Source organism: Miscanthus floridulus, chromosome 4, assembly GCF_019320115.1.
Source record: "Miscanthus floridulus cultivar M001 chromosome 4, ASM1932011v1, whole genome shotgun sequence".
NCBI classification, from domain to species: Eukaryota; Viridiplantae; Streptophyta; class Magnoliopsida; order Poales; family Poaceae; genus Miscanthus; species Miscanthus floridulus.
Window position 1 is genome coordinate 82866815 of NC_089583.1, and position 11563 is coordinate 82878377.

General features: G+C 41.4%; 1 protein-coding gene across 1 annotated transcript; it reads left to right on the plus strand.

Moving 5' to 3' along the window:
* The first annotated feature begins 4041 nt into the window (after window positions 1–4041).
* On the plus strand, window positions 4042–5281 carry LOC136551870 (uncharacterized). Its single transcript, XM_066543408.1, has one exon. The coding sequence runs from the start codon at window positions 4132–4134 to the stop codon at window positions 4630–4632; it is 501 nt and encodes a 166-aa protein (XP_066399505.1). The 5' UTR covers window positions 4042–4131; the 3' UTR covers window positions 4633–5281.
* The last annotated feature ends 6282 nt before the right edge of the window (window positions 5282–11563 follow it).

Consider the following 11563-nt stretch of genomic DNA (forward strand, 5'->3'; position numbering starts at 1 on the left):
AGAATTGTCGCCGATTTGTTAATGCTCCAAGGTTCAGAGACTGTTTGTAGTATTTCTCATTGAGCTCATTTCCAGCTTGTTCTGAAGATATTTTTTTTCCATACTAAATGGAAACGGGGTTGCCTAATTTCTAACAGAATACATTGAATCATTCATACATGCACCTTTTTGGTAGAAACAAAAGAAATACGTAGTGGACTCCCAGACTCCCATACAAAATGCGGACATATATATTGCTGCATTAATCCATGTTCAATTCCACTTCTATGTTGGAAGACCCTGAATCTTCTGCTGCTATCCTTTCTTGGGCTCAGAAATTTGATGATTTAACTTAACTTACTTTTATGTACTCATTGCCTCACCCTCAAAATACCCTGTATGTCCCAGAACATGACATATTTATAAAAGTTCAGGCTGGTAATCACCTGCCGTGGTTTTCATTAAAAATAAAAGACTTCCACTACTATCTGCTAAAATAGTAACATTTATTTCTATGAAATGAAAAACTCAAAGCATGTTTGAGTTCCAATACAACAAAGATAATACAAATATGTGGGGGAATTGTTCTCCGTGATTTCCTCCAAAAAAGACCAGTGATACAACAATCAAATATGATAGATGACTACTTCGGAAGCGGTGTGTTTGCATGTATCCAAGAATAGCGCTCCAAGGCTGGGTAAACACTTGGAGCTGCTGCTTCGCATGTAGGTACTGCATCTGAAATCTCTATCAGGTCATCCTTAGTTAGCTTAATTCTTACAGAAAAGATGTTACTGCTCAGGTTCTTCAGCTTTGTAGTTCCTGTGGTCAGAGACAGTTTAGAAAACATTAGGTTCCTTCAAGCGTAGCACCAAGCATATAATGCAAGTTGCAAGCTATCTCAAACTACCCTTCCTGAATACTGAAACGCAAATACTAACTATGACTCCTGATGGTTTTTAGCATGGGGATTTTTTGGAAGGTTTATTCAAAGTTGTTGGGTTTGAAAGTCAGGAATGCCTAACTTAACTGAACAAGATATACTACACTGCCATTTATTATGATATTACGCACTTTCCAACTTCATCTATGTTTATTATGATACTGCTTATGGTGTCATTTATGGTATTACCCTTGCGCTGGCTCCAGCTACCTTTGACAACTTTGATACCATGATTTCATATGCCTTCATCTTTGGAGGGTCTCTTTACTATGGGGTGACCCTTCTCCTCTTTCAGGTTCTGAAGTAATGATACCATGATCTTTTTAAACCAATTGTTGCTATAGGTGAATAAAGTATAATGCAAACTAATTTTCCCTGTATTCCTTCCAGCAAGCAATAGATGGTAAATTATTCACTTAAAGAATCACTTAGGCAGGTACCAAAGGGGGGAGTGGTCTCGGTCTATAATACTAATCCAGAGCCAAGGCTTGAGCGGCGGATCGATCCACATTCCCTGCTCACCCGCTAACTGTAGGATCTAGGATGAAGTGATGTGGGCCGTTTAATTCCAAGTTGGTTCGTATCTTGTCCGTTAATCCACAAACCTGGTGCTCAACCTTTTGCTTTAAGTGTTGTAAAACATAGATATTTCCTTCTGTCAGTTGCAGGTGTAGCTTACTGTCGACAAATCTATTAATGGAACATAGATCCTTTCGGCACGGTCTTCATTTTGTCAGGTGACCTATGCTTGCCCTGTGATCAGCATTCTTATTTACTGATGGAACAAGTCCCTAGTCTAGTTTGCTATTTTTATCAACTTCTCATAATGTCAGTTCAATTAACATCATTTTACCTATAGCATTTTCCAGATCTCCGGATATTGGACAAAAAAAGGAACAAAAGACAAGAAGCTTTCTGCAGCCTTTTGACCAGACCATTTGCTTGTATAAAATGTCTTTGAGCCAAAAAAAAAAAACTTGCAAATGAGCTACAGGTTTGAGGAAAACAGTTCTGATTACTATTTTGTATGGTCGCTACTGTTACATTATATAGGTTTCCTGAAAGAGCATTTTAAAACAACAGCAGATTATTTTCTTGCAAAGAAGTACTCTGCGCACTCCTGGACAGTAAACCTGAAACTGTGCCCAGTTGCCAGTTTGTGACATCTGGAGAAGTTCAAGAGCTGCTGGGAGAAGGTTCGGGGGCTGGCAACAAGACCAGAAAAGTTATCGTAACTGGTTCCTCCTGATGGTTTGCCCTCGACAAGCCTTGGAGGGAAACAGCGAACAGATGGTGATGACACCCCGGGATCAAGCTTTCTTCTCTATGTTGTTGCTGGAAGTCAGTTTAAGTCTGCCGAGTCTAATCAATGGCGACTGATGTGTGTGCTGAGCAGTGTTTTGCTCTTGCCCTCGTCCTCGTGTGAGAGAATGCTGAGCAAAAACTATGTAAAACGCTTACTAAAGTTGGTCTTTTGCAATGCAGTACTAGAGGGCTGTGTTTTTTTTTGGCCTTGGAACTCTAAAAAAAACACATCATGGCACTCTGTGTAGCTTGCATCCTTGTCTGGGGCATGTTATTGTTTCACTTCTGAATGCATGATATTCTAGTGGTTCATATTTCAGTTACGTACTTTATGTTCAACGAGCCCCTGAAATTTCATCTGTCATCAGGTTTCCAGCTGAAGCTTGTCTGCAAAGTGTGATCCAGCATTCTTGCCAGGTGGTAAGTTTTTCGTACCTGTGACCCAGCATCCCTGTGCACATGTAGATACAAACCTTGATTTTGGCGGAGGAACTGTCCTGTCGCATGATGGCACTTTGCGAGTAGCTTGCATTCTTAAGGTTCGTTTGGCTGCACTCATCTCCACCTCAATCCACATATATTGGGGTGGATTGAGGTGGAAATTAAACTAACCTATACCTTTATCCACTTCCACCATATGCAGATTGAGGTGTGTACACTGGTGGAGCCAAGGGAGGCTGGCAGGGGCCATGGCCCCCCCCAATGTTTCACAACAAAAAAAATTAGTAGTATAATTTAATATTTTTTTGTTTATATTAAGAGGGAGATTATATAAAATTCTTGTCATATATACCTATTAATATCTTATAGATAATATAATCATACAAAACACAACTAGATAATAAAATTATCGCAATGAAAAAGACCTAGCCGGTCCCCCTAAGTATAATTCCTGACGGCCGGACCCCCTCTGAGTATAAATTCCTGGCTCCGTCACTGAGTGTGTACGAGTGCATCCAAACAAACCCTTACGTGGGACATGCACTCTTGCCCCTGGTTGTGCATCAGGGGTCATACCAGCGCCATGTTCTGTGCTACGGTATCAGCATTAGTGTTCCGTGGATGTTCTGTGCTACGGTATCAGCATTAGTGTTCCGTGGAAGGTGCTTCTACTGCGTATTGTGTGTCGATGATAAATTGAGATAGCTGATGTGAAACAAGCAGTTTGTGAGCTGCTTTGAGCCTTTGACTCAGAATCAAAATCCTTTTAAAACAATCGGTACTAACAGACATCCTGAAACCGAACGATGCATCCATCGTTTCACATACAATCGATAAGTACAAGGAAAAAGCTAGGATTACAAGCTCTAGATTGATCTAAATATACCAAATTGTATGAGTAGCTTTTAACAATCTCCAGCTTAAATGTTGAAAATCCCACAAAAATTCAGCTTTCGCAGCTTCTAACTAGTTAATTTTACTCACTCCATTCCTAAATATATAACCTTTAAAAAAACAAATATATGACGTTTTAATTAGCTTTTACTAATAAGAAAAATAAAATCTATAATCCATATTTTTACTCTAACTTTCCTTCATCCAAAATAACTGTACCCTTAATTTATTAAGTTTGATCAAATATATCCAAAAAATATACTAATAATTATGATACATAATAAATGCTATTACATTAATAATGAAATATGTTTTTATAATAAATATATTAGAAGATAAAAATGATAATAATATTTTTATACAAATCTAGGTGTGCTATTAGTATTTTGGAACGGGAAAAATGTCTACACAGCCTCTCACGCGCGTTCCGCATTTCCATGCTTGGTTTGCCTTGCCAATCTACGCAAAACAACCAGCAATCTCCGAGCTCCAGACTTCCAAAGTTGGTCGCTGAATCTCATTCTCATCGGCGCTCCCCGATTCACCCAGCGGCATCGGAGAACGAGTCCATGGAAGCCCATCCGACCTGCCCCGCCATCCCTCCTGGTCCAATCGCGGCACCACAGCCGCCACCCTCCACCACCACCACCACCCCGCCGCCCCCAATCGCTGCACCACAGGAGCCAGCCGCCACCGTCGCCGTCACCACTGTACGCTCTCCCCACCCCGCGCGTTTCGCATTCCTCGTCGTCGCCGCGCTCATGTCCGCGTCGTGGTTCGTGGAGCCGTTCGCGGCGGCGGCCGCCGACCTCCGCGTGCCGTGGCCCGCCGTCGTGGCCACCCTCGTCTGCTTCGCCGCGTTCTTCTGCGCATCCGTCCTCCTCTTCGGGTCCTTCTTCATGCTCCGGCCGCCGCCCGGCGCCGCCGCTGTCATGCCTGCACAGTGGAAGGGGGTCAGGGCCGTCGCCGCCGTCTTCGCCGCGGTGGTGGTTGGGGTCGCCACCTGCCTTGTTGCCGCCGGCGCATCCGCGGATGTGTATGTCGGTATGCACCAGCTCGTTGCTGAATAGCGTGGCTTGTTGGCTAGATACTGTGTTATTACTGTATATTGTGTCAGTATACTGTATATTGTGTTATTACTGAATAGCGTGGCTTGTTGCTGAATATGCATCTTGTGCTGTGTTTTGCTCTTCGTGTAGTAGATAGACTACTTACATGTCATACATAGATTATACACGCATATATGGTTTGTCAGAGGACATTACGGAAACGGTAAAGTAAAATAAAATGTTCCCTTTGTTGAGTTCATCATGTGGATTATGGATTTTTTTTTTCTTCAGTGTTCTGTAGAACCAGGGGATCCATGTTGGGACCCAACTATTTTCAGGGAATTGGATCTGTGAAAAATTAGGCAGTGTTTTATGGTGGAATCATTTAGGAGGGGTACTTATCCATGTTTGTGAAATTTTAATGTTGCTTTTATTTGGCACAATTATCAAACAGGAAAATGAATCTGAGATTGACACAATAAGGATCTGTGCAGTTTCCTGTTTGTTGATTATCTTCAGCTCCTCACTAACTACTGATCATACTGATAATTTCATAACTAACCACATTTGTCAGAACATAATTGAAATTGATGTATGTGCAATACTGAGACATCATCTAGCACTTTTGTGCTTGTAACCAGGTTATTATTGTCTCTATTCCAATCAGGGTATAAACAGTACAATCAATACATGGTCTGGCAAAAAGAATTACTCCATTTGCTATGTAGTGTGTTACTGAAAGTTTGTGTGTTCAAGAAAAAAAGTGTTACTGAAAGTTCGGTAAAGGTTCTGTTCAAACAAAAGGGCGATTCAGATAATCTCTTGCCTATTTTCTTAAATGCTATTTCTATATCCAAAATGCTGAATAAACTAACTGTGCATTCATTTGAAAGTTTTTTATAAAGGCCCATACTCCAGATCCTAATCATATTTTCTATTCTCCTTAATGTACTAAAAATTTATTGAAGAATTTGTTGGACACATGCATGTGGTTAATTGGTGACACAGAGGTAGCAGCAGAGCACTCCTATTTGATGAAAAAGAAGAATTAAAAGAACTGGTTTACATTCCATGTTTTTCCTTTTACTGATTGTACATCAAGCAAAAGCAGGCGTTACTCCACATATAAGGCCTAAAGCAACTATTGTGTCAAGGTGTTGATTGATTCAGAGAATGGGAACTCATGTTATGCCCTGTATTTACTGTTTAGCAAAGTAAGAAAGTTCTGCCAAGGAACACGTTTGACACATTGGTGATCATCATATAATATCATACATGGCACAAGTTATCCACCGCCTTGGTCCTGTTTTTGTAAACAAATAGAAACCAGAGCTTAGCATAATTGACTAGACTCTACAGAATTATGCATTCATTGAGGTTTTTGACCATTTTGTTTGTATAGCGTGAATTTGTGGTACTCTCAGTTGGATTTAGACATCATTCTATGGATTAGGAATTTAGGATGACCAGATGGGGAGGAGAAAGATTTGGCAGAAGGATTATGAAGTATCAATATTACTGCTTTGTGTTATGATACTATGGTGTTTTTCTTATTCCATTTTATAAGTTTTAATGACACACACAATTTAGCTTTATAAAGCTCTGCATATTTTGTTTTTGCAGAATAGTATACTGCTTTGTTTCCTATATCTGGTATGCAACCCTGTGTTCTGATTATTTTCATTTGTGATTTTCTTTTATTTCTTTCTTTTTCTTCGTCAAATTCTCTTGGGTGTTGTGATCACAATCTCTCTTTTGTAACCTGTAGAATCTTCCTTGTGTTGTCAATGCTTTTTAGTTTTTAGTAATTTGCTATTGGCCTGTATATCTATGTGTTCTTTACTGATTTGGTCGTCTAATGAGATCATTTAGTTCCAAGTCTAATAACTTCATTTGGTTATCCCTCTGCTAGTATGTGTTATTGTTGTGGACTCCTTCGTTGGTCGCCAGTATAGGCGCCGGCCTAGGCGTCCACATGGGCCTAACCGTGGCTAAGGCCAGGTTTGTTAGGAAAGGCAACTTTGGGGAGGATTTTTAGGAGATTTAATACCTATTTGTTAGGCAAGTGCACCTTGATATATAAAGGGCACCTTAGATTGATTTGTAATCATCGAAGAAGGAAATAAACCTCCCCTAGGCGGGTTGGGGTTTACCTTCGATGGTGGCTGTGAGCGCTTCAGCCGTAGCCACCGACGACAATCCCCCACCGCCCTTGCCTCGATATCCTTTGCATTCTAATTCTCAATCACAGCTGCTCCTCCGATCTCCTCTAAGCTCTCCCCGCCGTACACGCCGTATCAGTTATCTGGGCAGAATCCAGTTATGTGCATAACTTTATTCTTTTGAGTGCAATGCCACATACATCAGTGTACATCAGTGAATATCTGAAGTTTCATACTTTCTTTCCCATCTTTCTCAGGCTAGAGGAGAAATAGGAGTCTCTGGTAAAGATTCTTTTGTGTAATATTGCTATGTATTGCATGATAGCATGAGCGTTACATAGGTGTTGGGACTTGGGATATGAAGACATTTAACTTACTTGTTGGAGCTCTTCTATTTTTATTGGCAGAAGCTTTGTTTTCAACTCACATGATTCTAAATTATATTTTTCTTTCCAAATATAATTGACCTAAGCAGAAGGTCCCTATAATATTCTTTGAAAGAACTATGGGGTGGAAAAGGTACCTTGTGCACACCTGGATAATAAACCTTGTAACTCTGGCGGTGGAACTAACGATGGAGGGACCTTGTGAGTAGCTTGCAGTTGTAACTAGCCATAATATGTCATTGCTGGACGTGTGACATCAATTATTGAAATTTCGGTTTATCTCCTGTATTTTTGTTCAGCTACCTTCTGTCAAAGTTTTTTCTTTTTCGAGGAAACAGGGAGCCCCTACTGGATATATAAATAGATAAAAAAGAAAAAGAAAAAACAGCCAGTCCAAAAGAAAAAAAAAACACAGAGAGAAAAAGATTACAAGAAGCTATCTAGCCAGTCACTAAGACACTAATGCTAGGAAAGTAACTCTTCTTCGCACAATGTCTGTCAAGGGATTAGCAGTTGAAGCTTACTGTCTGCACAGATTTTGATATAGCATTGATCTTTTTGCTTCAGCCTTCGTTTAATCATGTGACATGATTCTTGCCTCTGTGAGACTGTGACCCAGCACTTTTATTTAGTGATGCAACATGTAATCAGTCCAGGTTGCAATTTTCTGACGTTCTTAACTGTCTTTTTTATAGTGTCAGCTCATTTTACGTCCTTTCACCTATACGAACATCTGGTTTGAAATATTTAACAAAAAATGAGAAAATTACTGGAAGCGTTGTGTAGCCTTAATCAGACCATTTGTTTGTATACGGCACCTTTGAGTCAAAAACCTTAGAAATCTGAAAGTTACAGATTTCAGGAGAAAAAGGAGTTCTGTCGTTCTGATTACTATTGTGCACTGCTAGTGTTGCATGGTAGTAGTACATCTAACTTGTGGAAGCTCTTGTATTTTGATTGGCAGAAACCTTATCCACTCATAGTTGTATCGGCTATAATTTTTGCATCTGACTGATCAAAACTGAAGAGGTGCCCTTGCGAACACCTAGACACTAAGTCTGGCTGTATGTAGCTTTCATTTTTACAGGCATGATATTCCAGTGCTGAATGCATGATATTTGTCCTAATTAGTATCCGAACGTCAGATGTGATAGGGACTAAACTTTAGTCACCGGATCCAAACACCCTAGTTGTTTGCCTCCTGTGATCCAGCATCCCTGGGCATATTTGGATGCAAAGTTGCAAACCTTGATTTTGGTGGTAGAAGTGGAACTGTGACATGGTAGCACTTCGTGAGTAACTTGTGGAAGATCTTCTAATTTCATTGAAAAGCTCTTTCCTGTTCACAGGTTTCTGAGTGATATCCTTTTGCAAATATGTTTAATTAAAATAGAAAGGCCTGCAGAAAACTTTGTTAGAGAGCTGTGCAGTGGAAGAGGCACACTGTCCATACCTGGATAACAAATCTTGAGGTCTGGTGGTGAAACTGGACGTGGAGACACCTTGAGTAGCTTGGTGTCATATTGGGGCATTATTGTGTTATTGCTATAGGGATGGTATCTATTTGACATTTCAACTGTCTCCTGTATGTTCATTCAGCTGCCAAGGGACTTCCTTCTGTCTACAAATTTTGTACTTGAGCCTTACCATTCACAAGCAGCCTGTTCGTTTCATCGTAAACGATCGTGGATTATTTACTGCTGGCTGGTTTGGTGTGAGAGAAAAGTACTGTTCCAGCTTATAATCCACGATCGTATACGAGCAAGCGAACAGAAGTTGTTGATGTAACCTGGACCCTTTTGTGGCAGTTTTTGTTTTGTCAGGTGAACTATGATTGCCCCTTTGACCCAGCATTTCAATTTTTTGATGCAACATCTGTTCTTCCAGGTACTTACTATCTGACGATATCAGCATCATTTGATGTGTCAGTTCTTTCACCCTTATAATTTTCTAGTTCTTAAAATGGTGAACCTAAAACTGGGAAAAAAGAAGAAGAAGCATAGGGGAGCCATTTAACCAGATTTGCTTGTATACAACATCTTTAGCTAAAGATCTTGCAAATCCGAAAATTACAGGCATGAATAGGGAAAATATGTCCTCGTGATCATAGAACATAGGTCAATTTCGTGCTACATTATGGTGATCAGGTCCGATAGTACAACCCCAATTTTTTTCAATTTGACCCTTTTTAAAAGAAAATTTACGTTCGGCCCCCTAGGTGACCCTTGGGAGACTAAACTGATCTTTGGACCCTGGGGATCGGCGCCAGAACACATGGCTCTGAGGTAATACGTTTTGGTGCCACTACCTATGGCGTCGAGGTGCCTAACCGCACACAACATGGCAAACGAGGTGGCACTGACGTGGTCGGTAGCTCGGAGCCACAGATCTTGGCGCCGAGCTCGGAGCTAAGATTTGTGCCGCCGACCTCGGAGCCAAGATCTATGGCGCTGACCTATTAAACCTACACAGGCAGAAGCCCCTCTGTCTCTCCCTTTCTCTCGCACTCTTTCTCTCCCTCTCCCCGTCGCCAGCTTGCCCGTCGCCGCCGTCAAGCCGCCCGCGCCTCCTCCACCTGCTGCTGCTCGCGCCACCGTAGCAAGTCGCCGCCCGTCGTTCCCCGCGCGCCTGTCCGCTCCCTCGCGCCCTCGTCTGCTCCCTAGGCCATCCTCGTCGCCCCATCGTCATCCTCAACACGCACCGACGGCGAGGGCAGCCCCCGCTTCTCCCTGGCATCCCTGCCGACGGCCGGGCCTGGCGGCGCCGCCGCCCTCCCCCGGCCTTCCCCTGAGGCCACCCCCTCCACCCTCGGTCGGACCGTTATCCAAGTGCCATCTCATGTATTTTTTTTAATTTCGTTTGTTTAGATAATGTAGTTATTTATTTTATATATAGTTATGTAGTGAGATAATTTAGTTAGCTTTTTTAGTTATTTACTGATGTAAATTAGTTAGCTAATTTAGGTAGATAGTGAGACCATTGAATTATGTAGGTAGTTAGTTTATTTATTTAGCTAATTCAGATTAGTAGTTAGATAGTTAGGTAATTTAGTTATATAGGTAGTACTTGTAGTCAATGTAGTTAGTAAATTTACTTATATAGTTTGATAGATAGTTAGGTAGTTTAGATACTTATTTATTTAGGTAGAGACTTGGATACTTATTTATGTATGTAATTTAGCTATATCCGTATTAGTTTAACCCGTAATAACTTTGGTGTTGTGTATACCAACTAGATGGACAATGTAGTCACCCTTTATCATGGAGGAAGTGTGGAGGAAGATGAGTTTGAAAATGTCAGTTTTGTTGGAATGCAAAGGGTGTCTGTGATATTCGATGATCGGCCGTTGTTCCGTGAGTTGTTTGGTAGGGCTCGTGATGAGCTTCAATGCAATTCAAATGATGATGCCATCTCAGTTGAGGGAGTACTTTACTATGGTAAATTGGGCCGTATTTTTAGACGGTTGGTCGCAATTGCATCAGAGTCTCAATGGGACAAATATGTCAAAACTGTGATGAAGAATGAGTTTCAATGTTTGGATTTGGTTGTGCGGAAGTTGTCCAATAATCTCATCCCTCATGGGTATTCACCCTCTAATGGGCATTCACCACCTCGTGGGTTCACGACAGAACCAGAGAATCCAGCATCCTCTGAGCCTTCGTTACCCAACCGCGAGATGGATGTGGAAGATGTGGTTGTGGTGCCCGATGCTCAATCCACCTCAAATGAGGTTGGAGTATGTCCTGATGTTCGTGCAAAATGTCGGACTAATGATGTTGTTGCTGCCCCTCAGGAGATCTCTTTGACCTAGAATCATCCTAGTAAGTGACGTAGTAACACTTTAGTTTTTCTTATTCTTCCTTCATTCCATTCATTTGTCTCAATTATTTTAATATTTGTGTTTTAAATGTAGGAGACAATCCTAATAATGATGGTTGTCCTCCTGTTCCTCCATCAACCAACGTGGACCCAGGGTTTATAGCCTCTAACAGTGTGGATGTTGATATTACGGATGATGAAGAGCTTTATGGCACAGCAAGGGCTGTTGATTCTGATGATGACCGCCTAGTTACAGCTTTGAGCGAACAAGAAATGGAGTCAGACGTTTGTGTCCTGATCGTGATCCACTAGTTCATGAATTCAGCGACCTCAGTCATTCTCAACATGGTTATGGAGAAGAAAGAGACGACAAGCTGCTAGAGGCTCCTAAGGCCCGTGACAGTGTGGAAATTCAGAAGGACATGGTCTTCAAGGATTTACCCACCTTGAGAAGGTGGTTATAGGAATATTCCATGAGATGTAAAAGATCATTCAAGGTGAGGCACTCCTATGTGGAGCGCCATTACACAGTGGTGTGTGAGAATGATGATTGCAATTGGAGGGTCTATGCTCAAAAACAGAAGG